The sequence below is a fragment of the Myotis myotis genome, unplaced genomic scaffold, assembly GCF_014108235.1.
Source record: "Myotis myotis isolate mMyoMyo1 unplaced genomic scaffold, mMyoMyo1.p scaffold_m19_p_16, whole genome shotgun sequence".
Lineage (NCBI taxonomy): Eukaryota > Metazoa > Chordata > Mammalia > Chiroptera > Vespertilionidae > Myotis > Myotis myotis.
The window spans coordinates 27,126,153-27,144,815 of NW_023416320.1; the positions used below are offsets into that span (position 1 = coordinate 27,126,153).

General features: G+C 37.5%; 1 protein-coding gene across 8 annotated transcripts in view; it reads right to left on the reverse strand.

Moving 5' to 3' along the window:
* The window catches only part of ATP6V1H (ATPase H+ transporting V1 subunit H), a 79,187-nt gene that overhangs the window by 32,328 nt on the left and 28,196 nt on the right, over positions 1-18,663 (reverse strand). For 6 of the 8 annotated variants that reach the window (XR_004972477.1, XM_036338217.1, XM_036338215.1 and 3 more), the window contains 4 exons: positions 16,742-16,839; positions 11,912-12,104; positions 6,024-6,202; positions 2,213-2,338 (listed from right to left, as the gene is read on the reverse strand). Coding sequence is in view for 7 of the 8 variants with exons in the window: in XM_036338217.1 (XP_036194110.1) it covers positions 2,213-2,338; positions 6,024-6,202; positions 11,912-12,104; positions 16,742-16,839 (596 nt within the window). In the remaining variant the exon portion in view is untranslated. The remainder of the gene's footprint in view (positions 1-2,212; positions 2,339-6,023; positions 6,203-11,911; positions 12,105-16,741; positions 16,840-18,663) is intronic. The other 2 variants (XM_036338218.1, XM_036338216.1) reach the window with 1 other exon arrangement.

Here is an 18,663-nt window from a genome sequence, read left to right on the forward strand (position 1 = left end):
CAGACCCAGAACTTCCAAGAGAAGGCCCAAGGCCCCACAGCGGCTTGCATTGCTTCACAGCTGGGCCTCATCTGGGCACCTCCAAACTCCAAAAAAGGAAGGGGAATCTGCAGTTCTCTTCGTAGCTCCTGCTGTGTAACCTCAGGCAGAGGCTAAATTAGCACCTCCTTAGATCCAAGAGCCAGTGTACCCAGTGGTCAGAGGGGGACCATCCAGATTACTACTCCTCAGATCCATAAGGGACACACTCAGGGTGCAGTCTCAGTGAGCACCAAAACCCCACTGAAGCAAGTCTTGCCCCAGAAGGGTGTCTTCAGCACAGAAGTTCTCCCACTGCAGACACAGCTGATTCTCACTGCCAATTGGCCTGGAGGTCATTTCCTCCCAGTGATCCTACAACAATCAAGGCATAATTACAATAAGACTGTGCAAAAAGCCCACAAGGGGGTACCCCAAGAGTGTCCACCTCAGGTAATTGGGGAGGCTGAGCCACTGGGCCCTACAGGACACCTAGCACACAAAACCACTCTACCAACACAGGGAAGCATAAAAAATGCGGAGACAAAGAAACAGGTCACAAATGACAGAAATGGAGGAAAGGAAATGACTGGATATAGAGTTCAAGGCCACTTTTATAAGGTTTTTCAAGAATTTTATGGAAACCGCCGATAAATATAGTGAGATCCTCGATAAATCTAGTGAGACTCTCAAGGATATGAAAAAGGACCAACTAGAAATTAAGCATACACTGACTGAAATAAAGAATAATATACAGAGATCCAACAGCAGACAAGAGGATCCCAAGAATCAAGTCAAAGATTTGAAATATGAAGAAACAAAAAAGACCCAACCGAAAAAGAAAAAAGAAAAAAGATTCCAAAAATATGAAGATAGTGTAAGGAGCCTCTGGGACAACTTCAAGCGTACCAACATCAGAATTATAGGGGTACCAGAAGAAGAGAGAGGGCAAGATATTGAAAACCTATTTGAAGAAATAATGACAGAAAACTTCCCCTACCTGGTGAAAGAAATGGACTTACAAGTCCAGGAAGCGCAGAGAACCCCAAACAAAAGGAATCCAAAGAGGACCACACCAAGACACATCATAATTAAAATGCCAAGAGCAAAAGATAAAGAGAGAATCTTAAAAGCAGCAAGAGAAAGACAGTCAGTTACCTACAAGGGAGTACCCATACGACTGTCAGCTGATTTCTCAACAGAAACCATGCAGGCCAGAAGAGAGTGGCAAGAAATATTCAAAGTGATGAATAGCAAGAACCTACAACCAAGATTACTTTATCCAGCAAAGCTATCATTCAGAATAGAAGGTCAGATAAAGAGCTTCACGGATAAGAAAAAGCTAAAGGAGTTCATCACCACCAAACCAGCATTATATGAAATGCTGAAAGGTATTCTTTAAGAAGAGGAAGAAGAAAAAGGAACTCTTACCATTTGTCACAGCATTGATGGAACTGGAGAGCGGATAAATACCACATGATCTCACTCATTTGTGGAATATAATGAACAACATAAACTGATGAACAAGGACTGATCCAGAGATGGAGAGGCACTGATTGGACTGTCGGGCTTTGGAGGGAAGGTAGGGGAGGGGAGGGGTAAGGGGGAAAGATCAACCAAAGGACTTATATGCAAGCATATAGGCCTAACCAATGGACACGGACAACGGGGGGGTGAGGGCATGAGCGGGGGGTGGGGAGGGAGAGGGGGAGAGGCGGGTAGAGGGTAACGTGGGGATAAGGACACATATGTAATATCTTAATCAATAAAAAATATATTAAAAAAAAAAAGAAATATATCTTCATGACCTTGGGTATGCAAAAACGTCTTAAACAGGACACAAAAAAATCACTAGCCATTAAGAAAAATATTAATAAATTGAACTACATTAAAACTAAAGAGTGAAATAGTATGTGACAAAGTAGGAAAAAATAGTTGTGATGAGTATATATATAAAGAACTCATGTTCAGAATACATATACACCTATAAAATAAAATAAAAAAAATACTTCAGATACTTCTCCTGGAAAAAGATATACAAACTCCCAATAAGCATATGAAAAGGTATTCAACCACATTAATAAGCAAGAAAATATAAATTAAAACTATAGAATACCTAAATTTAGTCTAACAGAAACATGTCTGTGAAGATGTAGAACAGGTATTAGAGTATAAACTGGAATTTAAAACTTACTTCAGGAGTTCATAATTCTTTTCATTTAACCTTACAGCATTTTCTCTCCAAAATTTTTCAGATTTGTGCACAGGACTCCATTCCAATCTTCCAGATTTAAGTTCTGAACTGTATTCATCAAATGAGCTATAAAAATTTTTAAAGAATTCAGAGTTTATATAAACCTCAGCGATCCTCCAAATTAAGCACAATAACATCTTCATTAATGATTTAACTACAAAGACTGACCATCCTTTGTAAATTAACAAAATTCCACTACACAAAGTTTAAAGAGCTTAAATAAGCTTCATAAATTATGTGAAATTTATTCAGAGTATTCAGGTGCAGTACTATAAAATTTGAATGCTCATCATGAGATATTAAAAGGAGTACTTGCTTTCAGAATCCCTACCCTAATATATCTTCTATATATATAAAAGCCTAAGTGACCGAAAGACCAGTCAACCAGTCGACCGGTCACTATGATATGCACTGACCACCAGGGGGCAGATGCTCAAAGCAGGAGCTGCCCCCTGGTGGTCAGTGCGCTGCTCAGCTGACCAACGGGCACCAGACGCCAGGCTCACGGCTGGCAAGCACAGCTGTGGCAACACAAGTCTCTCCTGAATCCATGGCAGCGCTACCAAGTGGTGGCAGCAGCAGGTGCATTGGGCCGGGATGAGGCTCCCAGCCCAAGCTTGGGCTCCTTCCTGGCCACCTGCCACTTCGCACAGTACTACATCCCTTGGGTGATGTCAGACTGCCAGTTTCAGCCTGATCCCCACCTGAAATCGGCAGTCCGACATCCCCCTAGGGGTCCCAGATTGCAAGAGGGCACAGGTCAGGCTGAGGGACCCCACCAGCCCACGAATCTGTGCACCAGGCCTCTAGTGTATACATAAATGTATATCAGTAAAATATCTGATAAGCTAGCAGAGTTTCTATCTTGCCACTTAAAATACTGTATCTGTGCCCTGTATCTGTGCACTAGAGGCCCAGTGCACAAATTCATGCACAGGTAGGGTCCCTAGCGGCTGCCAGCTGCCGGCTGCCAGTCAGGGACTCCCTTTCCCAGCTGTTGGCTGCCAGCCAGGGCCTTCCTTCATTCCGGCCACCCCGTGGTGGTCAGCATACGTCATAGCGAGCGATCAAACTCCCGGTCAGTTGAACCGGGACACTCATTCAGTTGGAACATCATCCCATATACCAAAAGGTTGTGAGTTTGATTCCGGATCAGGGCACATACCTAGGTTGTATGTTTGATCCCCAGTTGGGGTGTCTATGGGAGGCAACCAATGTTTCTCTCTCACATCGATGTTTCTCTCTTTCTCTCCCTTCCTTTCACACATATACATACATACTGTATTTGCCAGACCACTAGATTCATTAATACAAATTTATGTAAAAGTATGTGACTTTAACATAAAATAAAATAGCATATTCTGATATTATTATACTACAAATGTCATAAACTACTATATTGCATTACAAAAACAAAAACACCTATCTGTACAACTAGAGGCCCAGTGCACAAATTCATGCACAGGTAGGGTCCCTAGCGGCTGCCAGCTGCCGGCTGCCAGTCAGGGACACCCTTTCCCAGCTGTTGGCTGCCGGCCAGGGCCTTCCTTCATTCCGCGCCACCTCATGGTGGTCAGCATACGTCATAGCGAGCGATCGAACCCCCGGTCAGTTGAACTCCCGAGGGGACACTTTGCATTTTAGGCTTTTATGTATATAGATATGCTACAATGTGATTACCAACAATGAAGAGGTAATTCTTTGGTTGAATTATCCCATTTTAGATGAATTAAAAACAAAAGTCTCTGTAAATATTATAAACTGCAATGCACTTTGTAAACATCATTCACTATGTATCAAGATACTTCATTATTCAATTAGCCAGCAGACAAACACAGTAACGAGACATGCCTCCATTTTCAAGTAAAAACTTTTAAAAGAAGTGGACATTTAATACCCAATGGTGATTTAGTATAACCAGAATTTACTAAATTTATTAGAGTGTCCTGTTTGAATAAGAATGTAATCCCAGTCAGTATAAGAAGTAAACTAGTATTGTTAACAATAATGTCCTAAACCTATAAGAGCAAAAACAGAAAAAAATCTTTCAACTGAACCCATCATCCTATTAGCTTTATGTAAATAGTAAGTTTTAAAATTTCCAAATTCAACATGAAAAATCAATAAGTAATAATTAGTAATGATTGACCCATATAAGTGTCAAACACTGAACACATTTACAATTAAATCCATCACAATCCTTTCTCACAGCCTGCTCCTGAGCACACCACAACAAACTCTCCATTCACTGGCCACCAAGACCACTTAGGATACTAAGAAAGTATGTTTCTTAAGTATTTCTCTAGTTTCTAGTCGGTCACCTTCCCCCCAACCCCCTCCAATCAACCGATAGGTGCAGAAAGGACAGCAATAAAGAACTCTCTTGCTTGAACAATTGTCAGAAAAGTTTTGACATTCAGGCAAAGTCCCTAGTTTTTCTCCTATGATTTTTCTATTTTTAAGAGTATTTATGAAAACAGCAAAGTAATCTACCATTAGATATTTACCATTAGCAATGTACATTAAATAATTTATAAAGCTAATTATCACTAGCATTTACTTTTTAAAAGGATCGTAAAGGATTTTTATAAAGAACTGATGATAAACTTTTATAAATAATCATAATAGAATTTATAAAACTGCAAGCCTATTGCTAGCCTATTGCTATTACAATCAACTTGTTCATATTTGAAATTATAGAAAGACAAAAACCATTTGCCTCCCTCCACAAAACTCCATTACAAACCACTGATGTGGGTGATACCTCCTCTCCCATCTCTATAAAAGCATTTGGGCATTGGGATTATGGGCTGCATTGAATTACCTGGTAAATAGGTTTCTAGAAAAATTACTATACTGAAGGCATCTGCTGAACACTTGAAACCTCACAACAATCCTACAAGGTTAGAATTTTATTGCTAAATTTACCAAAAGGAAAACTGAGATGTTAAAATGTCAAGAATACTGCTCAAGGTTACATGTGGAAAAAGTAGCCAAACAATTCAGACTAGAGTCAGCCTGGCTCCCAAACCCAGTCCAACTACAGAAAAAGATGTATTTCTTAAGAGTAACTCTTTTAAAAATGTATCAATAATTAAAAAACAAACACCTGGATTAATGTGAAAGATCAACAAGATATTAAACAACAACAACAAAAAAAAAACAAGGTCTAGAAGGATACGTAAAACCCCGTTTGTGTGTCTGTCTCGGTGTGTGTGCGCATGTGCGGGGGTAAGGGGCGTGGGAATAGGCTGGGAAGATGGTGGGAGTGGCATGGAGTCCCTTCTGTACTGTGTAAGCATTTTCTTTTTGTTTACTTCATGTAAATCATTTGCATAATGTTTAAAATAAAAAAAATAAACCAATAGGAACTTCAGAAAAGCAGGAAAAACCTACTTTCCATATGTGGACAAAAATCCTCCATAAATTAACAAGCATCACTACTCTAAAAAATTCTAAACCAGGGAGATATTCTTCAAGGTTTGCATGATAGTGCCAACCACCTGTGGTAGTACAGTCAGTCCAATTTTAAAAAGAAAATGATGGAACTCTCCCCAAACAGCTCTGACCAACTGTTACCATGGTGATGAGTCAGTTTTTCCATATTCTCCAAATATTTAATAGAAGACATAATATTTTAGTGAAATCTTTTGAGTTTATATTTAGTAACAAATTTAAATTTCCTTAAAAATACTAATCAAGTAAAACAAAACCCAATATATCCAGTCTGTGAGAATTAAAAATAACATACCTAAGATCCTGAACACTTTCCCCAAGTTTTTCCAAAAGAAATTTTATATCTTCACTGATGTCTTCATCATCATACTTTTGCTGTTCCAAGTTCTCCAACTGTTTCAGAACTTTGCACTGGATCATAGCCAAAGCATATTCTTGGCGAGTTTCTCTTTCAGCTGATTTTTCTAAAAAGTTCTGGGTTAGACAAAGATATAATAAGAAGCTATATAATTTGTTATGTGATATTCTCAGACCTCTGCACATCCTTTTTAACACCCTCTCTCCTCCTCCTCCTTCTCCTATTGACAGGTTAACTATCACCTTTAAGTGGATGACTGTATCGCAAATCCTTACTTCTTTCCTAAGCATCTGTCCATATCAGAAATGTACTTCTGATTCCTTGCTTACTTACTTGGCTTACTAAACATTTGAAATGACTGACCCATATAAGTGTCAAACACTGAACATATTTACAATTAAATCCATCACAATCCTTTCTCACAGCCTGCTCCTGAGCACACCACAACGAACTCTCCATTCACTGGCCACCAAGACCACTTAGGATACTAAGAAAGAATGTTTCTTCAATATTTCTCTAGTTTCCAGTCAGTCAACCCTCCCGCCCCCCAGCTCCAATCAACTGATAGGTGCAGAAAGGACAGCAATAAAGAACTCTCTTGCTTGAACAATTGTCAGAAAAGTTTTGATATTCAGGCAAAGTCCCTAGTTTTTCTCCTATGATTTTTCTATTTTTAAGAGTATTTATGAAAACAGCAAAGTAATCTAGATATTTATAAAGATCAAGTGTTCACTGAATCAACCAATATTTTTAAGCAAAGAACATGTTCAGGCCTAGGGACAAGAAAGAACAAGCTCTCAAGAAAGCTACCCTTCACCAATTGGTAAATGCCTGCCATTTAAAAAAAAAAAAAAAGCCTGTAATAATTAATTCCAAGTCAACTGTACTAAAATTTGAAATTTACTTATTTTTGTAAGCAAGTTATATTTCTATTAATTATGCCAAATAAACACAGAAAGAGATTTAGCTTAGCATATGGAAATTAGTGTGACTAATCCCTAATGAAATTACAACAGCATTTTTCACATATATTTGAAAAAACAATCCTAAAATTTATATGGAACCACGAAGACCTCAAATAGCCAAAGCAATCTTGGGAAAGAACAAGGAAGCTAAAGGCATCATGCTTCCAGATTTCAAACTAAACTACAAAGCTATAGTAATCAAAACTGTATGGCAATGGCATAAAACAGTCTCATAGAGTAATGGAACAGAATAGAGCACCTAGAAATAAGCCCCCACATATAAAGTCAACTAATATTTGACAAAGGAGTCAAGGATACTCCATTGAAATAGTTCTTCAATCAAAGGCACTAGGAAAACTGGATAACCACATGCAAAAAAAAAAAAAAAATGAAAGTAGACCACTATATTACACAGCTCACAATAATTCACTTAAAATTGATTAGAAACATGAAACTGTCAAACTCCTAGAAGAAAACACAGAAAAGGCTCCTGGCACTAGTCTTGACAATTTTTTGTTTAGAATACCAAAGTCACAGCAACAAAAGCAAAAATCAGCAAATAGAACTACATCAAACTAAAAGCTTCTACACAGCAAAAGAATAAAGTGAAAAAGCATCCTACAAAATGGGAGAAAATATCTGCAAACCATATATCTGATAAGTGGGTTAATACCCAGAATGTATAAAGAACTCATACAACCCAACAGAAAAAAAAACAAGGCAACTAAAAAATGGGCAGAGGATCTGAATAGATATTTTTCCAAAGAAGGCATTCAGATGGCCAAAAGGCTCATTAAAAGGTGCTTGACACCATTAAGCACCACAGAAATGCAAATCAAAAGCACAATGAGGGCTCTAACTGGTTTGGCTCAGTGGATAGAGCACCAGCCTGTGGCCTGAAGGGTCCCAGGTTCGATTCTGGTCAAGGACACATGCCTGGGTTGCGGGCTTGATCCCCAATAGGGGACATGCAGGAGGCAGCCAATCAATGATTCTCTCTCATCATTGATATTTCTATCTCTCTTTCCCTCTCCCTTCCTCTCTGAAATCAATAAAGATTTTTTTTTTTTTAAGCACAATGCAGTATCACCTCACACCTGTCAGAATGGCTATCATCAGAAAGACAAGAGATAACGAGTGTTGGGGAAGATTTGGAGAAAAGGGAGTACCAATGCTCTGCTAATGGTAATGTAAACTGGTTACAGCCACTATGGAAAACAGTACAGGGGTTCCTCAAAAAATTAAAATAGATCTACCAGTTGATACAGCAATTCCACCTCTGAGTATTTACTTGAAGAAGAGAAAAACAGTAACTTGAAAAGATAATATGCACCCTATGTTCATTGCAGTATTATTCACAATCTAAGATATGAAAACAATCTAAGTATCCATGTATAAAGAAAATTACTCAGGCATAAAAATGCAAGAAATCTTGCCATTTGCAAAAACATGGATGGACCTTTAGGGCATTATTCTAAGTGAAATAAGTCAGGCAGAGAAAAACAAATACTGTATGATCTCACTTATATGTGGAACCTAAAAACAAAACAAAAAATTTTGAAAAATGAACCCATAGGTATAAAAAATAGATTGATAATTGCAAGAAGAAGGAAGTGATAAGTGAGTGAAATGGGTGAAGGTGGTCAAAAGGTACAAACTTCCAATTATAAAATAAATAAGTTCTGTGGATGTAATGTACAGCATGGTAACGATAGTCAATTATACTGTACTAGAGGCCCAATGCACAAAATTCATGCAAGAGGCTCGGCCCTCACAGCTTCGGCTTTGTCCGGAAGGTCGTCCAGAAGGATGTTCGGCTGTCTGGTCTAATTAGCATATTAATCTTTTATTATTAGGGATTGTATATTTGAATGTTGCTAAGAAGGGCAAAACTCCTTATTCTTACCCTCCACCTCTCTCATGTTACCTTTACTCTTGTATATTATGATCACTGCCTTGCATTATTGATCATGACATTATATATTTACATATTCTGTCTTCACTAAACAACAAGCCCTTATGTGTAAAACTGTATCTTGGGCATTTGTGTTTCTTAACAATTAGCATAATGGAGCTGGAATATAAATGGGATTCAAAACTTGTTTGTGAATTTAACTGAACTCTAGCAATAGAATGAAACTGTCAGAAGATCCTATTTCTAAAATTTCACCTTTATTAAATAAATGAGAATATGGATAATGAAACATTCAAGTAGAAGAAAAAATATGTTCACCTTAGCTACTAAAAGAATTCAGAGTCTCATTAATACAACCTACTCTGATTTAAGGATTGATTACTGCTTTATCTGGTCGAGACTGAAATTTACCTCATGTAGACAGTTTGTAAAGAAACTAATGGTAGAGCCAATACACTACGGCAGAAGAGTAGAGAGGTACCACATTTACCTATTTCTTAAGAATAAACCTCTCAAAAGCCACAGAACAATTTTTATATGAAAAATATTACATTTTATAAATAAGGATAGTCAAAAACAAATATAATAGATAGAACAACACTTGGTCAACAGATGACTGGCATTTATCATATCTAGACATTCACACTTTCATTTCACTTTCCACTCTTTCAATGAAATTTACACTGAACTTCACTCCTCAATGCCTTTAGTCACTCATTCAACCCTTGTTAGGCAACTAGGAAAAACATGGAGTTCGATGCTTTCACAGCTGGTATTTTCAGCAAAGAAAATAGAATTCCTTGTCATATGACTCATAATTCTCCTTTTCATGTTTTTTTTCTCCTTTTTTGAGGTTCCTGAGAAAATGCCCCAAGAAAAGAGAAAAGAAGATGCCAGAGTGGTTAAAGATGGTTTGGAGCCAGACATATCTCACTGAAATTCTAATTCTATCACTTAGTAACTAAGGAATTAATCTCCAAGTCTTGGTTTCTTCATGCATAAAATAAAAAATAGTAATAGCACGTATTGGATTATCATAAAGATTAAATTAGGCATTGCACAAAAATCACTCAATAAATTATAACATTTATTATTCTCAATATCAAAGACAGGTTAGCATAGTGGCTAAGAGCATGAGTCAGACTGCCTGAGTCTGAATTCCAGCTCTGCTGCTTTCTGGCTCGTTTGGCAAATTATGTGACCTCTTGTGGCCTCATGCCCATTGCATGGGGCTCTTGGGGAGACTGAATGCGTAACACATTTAAAGCAATTAAAACAGTGCCTGACACTGAATAAACTCTCAATAAACATTAGTTATTACTATTATTATTAACTACAAACATCTAGAAAAGCTATTACACATCTATTTTAAAAATTAAAATGTGACAAATGCTATGAATTAGCAATTTATAGGAGGAATATAAATGCCTGATAAAAATATTAAAAGATGTTCAGCTTCACTCATTATTTTTTTTTTAATTGATTTTTTACAGAGAGAAAGGGAGAGAGATAGAGAGTCAGAAACATCGATGAGAGAGAAACATCGATCAGCCGCCTTCCGCACATCTCCTACTGGGATGTGCCCGCAACCAAGGTACATGCCCTTGACCGGAACCGAACCCGGGACCCCTCAGTCCGCAGGCCGACGCTCCATCCACTGAGCCAAACCGGTTTCGGCCTCACTCATTATTAACAGATATTAATTTAAAACAATAGTATCATTTTTTCACCTAATTTTTGTAACAACTGAAAGATTATATGAAATGCAAGGAAAAGAATGGAAAAACATGCATTCCCAATACATAGTTGAAAAAAATGTAAATTTGCACATTTTTGAAGGTGATTTAATATTATCTATCAAAACTGTAGAAAAGTATACTCTTTGGCTCAGCAATTCCATCTCTAGAACTATATCCAACAGAAATGCTCATCAGGAGCTCCAGTGGCGCAATCGGGTAGCGCGCGGTACTTATACAGAAATGCTCATCAAAGCAGGCAAATATATGTAGAAAAACCCTACATGCCCATCAACAGAACACTGGTTAAATAAACTGCTTTACATCAACACAGCAGAATATAGCCATTAAAAAGAAAACTGAAGATCTACACATACTCATTAGATATTGTTAAGAGTAAAGTTATAGAACAGTATTTATCATGACATTTTTATTTTTAAATACAAAACAAAATTACACACCTGTTTATATATTTATTTCTACATGCTTAGAAAAATTAGGAAGATATTAGTGATATCAGTTAAAAACAGATTCTGAAGCAATAGCTTGGATTTGCATGTCTACCACATATTTTATAGTTGCCTCAGAAATACTGCTAGTCAGCAGATCCAAAATCTGAAATACAATTCCATACCACAATAAGGGTTCCATAAGAGAAAAGCCTCAATCATAGTCTCTTAGAAAACACTGCAACAACAACAAAGATTTCCTTTTTTTATTGAGTTTACTGGGGTGATATTGAGTGTACAACTCAACAAAACATCTGCACACTGTATCATGCATCCATTGCCCAAAGTAAAGTCTCTTTCTGTTCCCCTTCATTCCCCCTTTACCCTTTTCCACCTCCCACACCCCCTTCTCTCTGGTTAGGCAATCACTATACTGTTGTCTGTATCTATGTGTTATACATTTTTAAAAAGGGACTTCCTATATATAAATTCAATGCTATTACATTTTCTTACAAGCATTATATAACTCATACATTTCATCCATTTAAATGTTTTCCTCCCACCTGTCCCATTCCCCCATGGCATAAATACAAATTAGTGGGGGGAGGGGGATTTATTCTATGTCCACCAAGATACCATAGTTTCATAACTACATGAAGAACAAGTAAGTTTTTCCAACCTGCTAAAAGCCCTGGAACATACTCCACAGTGAAAATGCCACACACATACACACCATAAAAAAATGCCACCAAACACTTACACGGAATGCTGCAAGGATGATTCTTGTCACTTTCTCTTTGACAGATTCTTGCAGGATATCGGATAGAACAGGAATGATATTATAGCGCCGCAGGTGCTCACACATTTGAGGACTGAACGCCAGGAGCCATATTGAAAAAATCATTTGATACTGGAGTTGAAAGCCACATTTGTTGCTCAAAACTCCCATTATGCTGAAAAGGAACACACATTAAAACATTTAATATGACAGTGTAACAAGAAAGAAGAAATAATTGACTATTCTTTTTGTACTAATGGAACAAAATTATGTCCTCAGTCTCTTTTCTGCGAGCAATAACAAGCAAGCTTGATTCCTACTCAGAGAGGATCATTTGCAGCACAGCTTCAGTTAAGTCTCTCCAAAAGTTACAGGACTGCAGGGAAGCAATGAGAAAGGAAACACCAACCTGTAATACAACAGCAGGAAGGGTAAAAAGAATCTGACAGACATTTAAAAAGCTAAAATCAACAGGATTGGTGACACAATGGATGTACATCTTGGTGAAGTCAGATGTTATATCAAGATTTGAGTCTGGATGACCAAGAGGATCATGTATAGCTTTAAAAATATTTAGGAAACTCAGAAAGAAAAGAAGGAGTTAGCTTGGCAAAAAACCCACTATGAGTCTAAATTTGACATAGCCAGTCACTGAGTTGGGGGGTTAGAACTTCAGAAGCTTCTAGTTCAACCTCCTATTTTACTGACATGAAAATTTGGAAAGCTAAATGGAAATGAATGAGGTTACACCAAGAAAGACCACTAAGGTAATTTCCATGGGGAATGCCTCATTCTCACAAGGAGGAACAGAAACCATCAAATTAGGCCAATAAAGAACGACCAGAATGTACAACACAAAGAATGAGTTCTAATGTAAACGACTGACCATGGTTAATAAGAATAGGTCATTATTGGTTCACCAATTAAAATAAATGTAGCGAGCTAACACAAGATGTTAAAATAGGGAAAACTATGGAAGGACAGGTATATATGGAAACTCTCTGCACTTTCAATTTTTCTGTCAATCTAAAACTGCTCTAAAAAATAAAAGTCTATTAATATAAATAAATTGTAAATCTGATTTTATAATCTATTACTACTAACTTACTGGAAGGTTCATATTTGCACCATTTCTCCATTTCTGTGATTTGTAAGCAGTTATAAATTGCTGAATTGCCTTTCATTTTCTCATGCATGATTCCTCCCTTGCGTCTTTTCTATTTTGGTTATTTAAGACTTGCATTTATTTAATATTAATATCAGTATTTCAACAGCTGTAAAATCATGCAATTTTATTCTATTAACACCCTAATATCTGGTTTCCTTTTCTCTCTGATTCTTCCAGTTATTAAGGTAAGCCTTCTACACTTTGTGATACTGTGGCTGAGACTTTAAGCCACATTTCTTCTTTACCAGCTGGTTCTGCCAGTAGAAGGTGCTAAAGGCTGACTACAGGATGGAGGAAGAAGGGAGTGTCTCCTGTTGGCTTCCTATTCTTGTGAATATTACTCAGCAGCATTTCTTCACCCTGGTAGCAACTGTTCTTTCCCATGGCAGCAGCTGAATTCATTTAGCAACAGGTCGGGCAGAACAAGCCTCACTGCGCACCCTCAGAGACATCAGCAACAACTGTCTGGATCCCCGACCTATGAGTCCTCTGCTTTGAGCTCAGGGGAACAAGCCTCAGATGAGTAGTACATCCCCCTCTATGGTCAAATGGGAGCTTTATTTGCCCCTCCTTGAAACATGTAAATTCAGTTATTACAACCTCTTACCTTTGTTCCCCAGCTTTAGGCGTATCTGCACTTGCTACCTTTCTGACTCTTGAGAGTCCTTTTATGTGCTTGTTTTCAGAAACCTATTTAACAAATGTATACCTAGTTAACACTTCTTCATATTGAATTACCTCTATTAAAATAAAAATTTTTAAATGAACAGAGGGGTTAAGGAGAGCTCAGGGCCAACAATATACTGCCGCTGAAAGCAAGACAGAAAGGTTTTAAAGGAGGCATGGTCAACAAAGATGAGCACCGCAAAGAAGTTGAAGAGAGTTTAAAATTGTCTACAACATATATAATTCTGTTGAAAAGAGAAGTCTTCTATATCCAAACATTAACCACAAGAAATACCCTAATGAAGCAACATAAAGCTCTTGTTCACCAAAATAAGGAAGGGGTTCCTTTAGGAGCAAGAGCCCTGACTGAATACAGTGGAGCATGAAGGGCATACTAAGGAGATGCAAAGGACACAAAGGCCCAAAGAAACCTAAACATAGTAATTTAACAAATACGTGGCATCAGACAGAGGGAACCAGGGCAACTCTGTCTTCCTGGGAGGCTGGTACCACACCTTCCCAGTGAATGAGCGCTCCTATTGTTAGCAGCCCAGCCTGAGCAGTTGGCTCAGGACTCTGACTGCTGGGTTAGCAGCAAGGGGGAGTGGTGCAGGTCTGGGATTTTGGCCCACACTGTGGAGTATGGAACCCACGCAAAGCTGGATGAACCTGCTCCTGCAGAGGAGACTGCAGGCTGTACTCAACCCAAACCTGCAGCCAGCCCCCTTAGTGGGGATTTGAGTTGGAGTCTCTGGCAGAAAATGAGGAGTCTGGCTTTGAAGCACAGAGTAGTTTACCCTCATGGAGTGCCTGACTGCATAATCTCTAAGCAGGGCACCAACGAGCCTGAGCTAGACTAGCCTGGATCCATCCTATAGACTCTCTTCGGAAGGCTCAGGAGGAAGACCAGGCAACCTTAAGGGGGAAGCAGAGGAGCTGACAGGTGGAGACTGACCTCAGGGAGCCTCGGCCCAACCACAAATCTACCCCCAGCTCTAAGCTAAAAGAAGCCGACCCAAATTGGAAAGGAGGAAGTAAAGCTGTCATTATTTCCAGATGACATAATATTGTACATAGAAAACCCTAAAGACTCTACCAAAAAACTACTGGATATAATCAATCAATTCAGCAAAGTTGCAGGATACAATATCTCGAAATCAATGGCATTTTTATACACCAATAATGAACTCTCAGAAAGAGAAATTCAAAAATCAATCCCATTTACCAATGCAACAACAACAGAAAGATACCTTGAAGTGGGTGGAGGTGGGCAAAGGGGGGCAAAAGGCAAGACACCTGCAATAATGTCAACATTAAAAAATTTTAATATAAATAAATAAAAAGTCTTAACATAAATGACCAACAATAAAAAATGCTTAAATTGTGGGGGAGGGGATGAGGGGGGGAACTGTCATTTTGTGCCTTTTATTCTCTCTTACCAGTCTTCCAAAGGGGGAAAAAAATAATATCTACTTTTTGTTTAACAGAATTAAATTCAATTTATTTTGCTATTACCACGCAGGTCTTTGAAACCTAAGACACAGTATGGGAGATTAGTGCTTTTATGTTGTCTATAATTTGAAGATTTGCTCTATTTCATCATCCTAGACAATATTTGATAAATATTCATTTATTATTCCAAACTACTGCTAAAAACAATTAACAGCTAAAATTATAAGAAAACTGAAGAATGAAATTGCCTCAGAAAATAATATCAATGGTGAGATAAAAATTATCCATTCTAATGTATTGGCAAAATATTGCATCATTTTTTAAAAAAGATAAACAGACTTGCCGAAACCGGTTTGGCTCAGTGGATAGAGCGTCAGCCTGCGGACTGAAAGGTCCCAGGTTCGATTCCGGTCAAGGGCATGTACCTGGGTTGCGGGCACGGTCCCAGTGGGGGATGTGCAGGAGGCAGCTGATCGATGTTTCTCTCTCATCGATGTTTCTAACTCTCTCTCTCTTTCCCTTCCTCTCTGTGGAAAATCAATAAAATATATTTAAAAATAAAAATAAAAATAAAAATAAAAAGATAAACAGACTGAAAACATCATCATTTTTGTCTACCTTTATTAACATCATCGTCCTGTGACTGCTATCCTTAAAAAGGTCTGCCTACAAAACTAGCTGGCCCTTGGCTGGCTTCTGGGAACTTGATGGTAAACAGTTCCCTACATGACACAAAACTTCTCCTAAATGATAAGGGTGGCTCACTGTGCCTAAAATGTTTTCACTAACAACCTGTTTACTATAGGCTGACACAGCACCAGGATTGTTCAGTCAACTTTTCTTACTCTGAAGCCTTGTTCACTAAGCAACCTTCTGTTGATAAACTAGCTTCCTATATAGGTTTTTCCAACGTGTGACAGAAACAATGTCTTCACTAACTTAAAAGAGTATTTGGTTTAAGAACAGTGAGTTGTCTCACTATGAATAAATAAATTGGCATTCTGGTAGTAAAAGGATTTCATTTGTTTTTTGGGGGGGTGGGGGGTTTGAGGGGTTCTTTGTAAAAATACATTTGTTAAACCTGAGAAAGTTCCTAAAAGTTTCTGGACCTGCAAATGAGGACCCCACAAAAAAAATGGACTAACTGTATAGCATTACAAAGAATGGCTTAAATTCACTCTTTTCTGCATTTTCTTTTATTAGTGATTTTTGCCTGCGTTTACCACAAGATACCTTTATGATTGCTTTTCTATTCTGAGTACCTGGAATTTGTTCTATCAAGAGAAGGTTTTTAGGAGTCCTTAACCTCTTATAATAGCACAGACCAAGCAAGGGAAAGGCGAAACAATCCATCTGGTAGTTATTAGTTATTGATTTCTCTGAAGGTTAGCATAATTCACTGTTAAACAGACATAAAAAAAAGTTAAATACTTCTTTTGGATGATTAATACTATTAATTTCTTTGCAAATGTCAAGGATAGATGCTTTTAAATGTTATTCTACATTAAAAGTAAAAGAGCACTCACCAGTTTACCCCATCTGCTTCTACCCAGGCAAAGCGGTACTCATTGACCCGAAGCATCAGCTGCAGACACCCGGCAACACACTGCACATACTGAGAGCTCTACGCAAGGAGAAGTACAAGGTTTTAAGATTAAAAAGCATTGCAAGTCATGAGACCATGCACATACAAAAAGTCTGGATTTTGTTTTTACCAGAGTTTCTTACCATTAGAACATTCAAAATCCCCTAATATTTTTTCAAAAGTCAATCCACATTTTTGCATTTCTCTCTGCCTTTTAGAAATAAAGCTGATCTTCTCTGCCAAATTAAATCTACACAGGTCAAGACTACTTAACATACATAGTTAGAGAAATGGAGGAATATAGTAATTATATCTTTGATATGGTTTGATAATTACTTTGCAATGTTTCATTTCCCAAGAACAGAGGCAATATATGGAGAATACTACTCTTCATAATTAGAGAAAGACCAAAAAACAATAAAATTAAAAAGATAAAAGTGTATACTTTGAGACAGGCCCATATTTGAATGATCTTTGTCAAGTTACTGAACTTTTTTTTTTTTAATTCTCACCCGAGGATATTTTTCCATTGATTTTGAGAGTGGAAGAGAGAGGGGGAAAGACAGAGAGAAACACATCAATAGGTTGCCTCCTAAGGAGGAGCCTGCAACCGAGGTATGTGCCCTTGACTGGAATTGAACCTGGGACCCTTTGGTCCACAGGCCGACACCCTATCCACTGAGCCAAACCAGCTAGGGCTACTGAACCTTTTCAATACTCGGTTTCTTCATCCTTAAAGAGGATGCCTACTCCAAGCAACTGAGAAAGTATTGTTAGAACTAATAAAGTAATTCATTTAGCATACAGCTAGACATTTCATAGAAACTCAATAAACAAGAACCTTAAAAAAACTATACAGCATATAAAAAGTCTAATTAAACACGTGAAAAAGACTCTATAATTTTTAAAAGCTGTTAGTTCAAAAGCAATGTCTTAGAGAAATTGTGGTTAAATCTGAAACTACAAATGAACAGGTATAATATCCCCAGGAATATATAGGCTCCTCCATTTTAGCAAAGCTAGTAGTGACATCTGGCTTGGGCTCTACCCTACATATTTACCGTGAGCCTTACATCTATAAGAAATGAAGAGACAAGAGATAATTTCAGATTCTAGCTTTAAAGAACATGCTAATAAATAATTTTTAAAAAGAAGAAGAAAAGGAAGGAGAGACTCATGGATGTTGTATAAATTCACTAATACACCAGTTCACAGTGTTTTAACTTAAACAACGTTTGTTAAAACCCAACACTTCAAAGAAATTCCAGGCACTCAAATACAAAAAACATAATGATAAAAGTGTATTTGGCAGATTAATCAAAAGTTATCAGAAAAGGTTATCTTAAATTTTTACCTAGCAAGTAGTGAACATAGTTGCCCAAAAGTACAATATACCCAGTAATATAATTTGTCTGATAACCCAAGACATTAGCAGAAATCAATGACCAAAATAATAGTGCATCTTCAGTTCTAAAACAATGTTCCCTAATGGAAAAAAAAAAAATGTTTATCTTCCAAATAAGTAAGCAGGTAATCCTCTGTGAAAGAGGAATTCCACCTTTCTTATTTAGAGAAGCAGACTTAGCAAGGTTTCTACATATCCTCAATTAAAAGGCAACTTAAGGTATTCTCTCCTCTTCCATTTAGCAACAATTCCTCTCAACACAAAAACTTCTTGGTTCATTATATGTCTTTCTTTTCTGTGTCCGTTTACCATACTTTTTGAAATACATGACAGATTTCAAATACAGACTCTTCGTTGTTATGTATAGCTTCAGGATTCATATTATAAATGAACATATAAAAGACACTGGTTCTAAAACTATGATCTCTCCTATTATACATTATGAAGTAATCCAAATA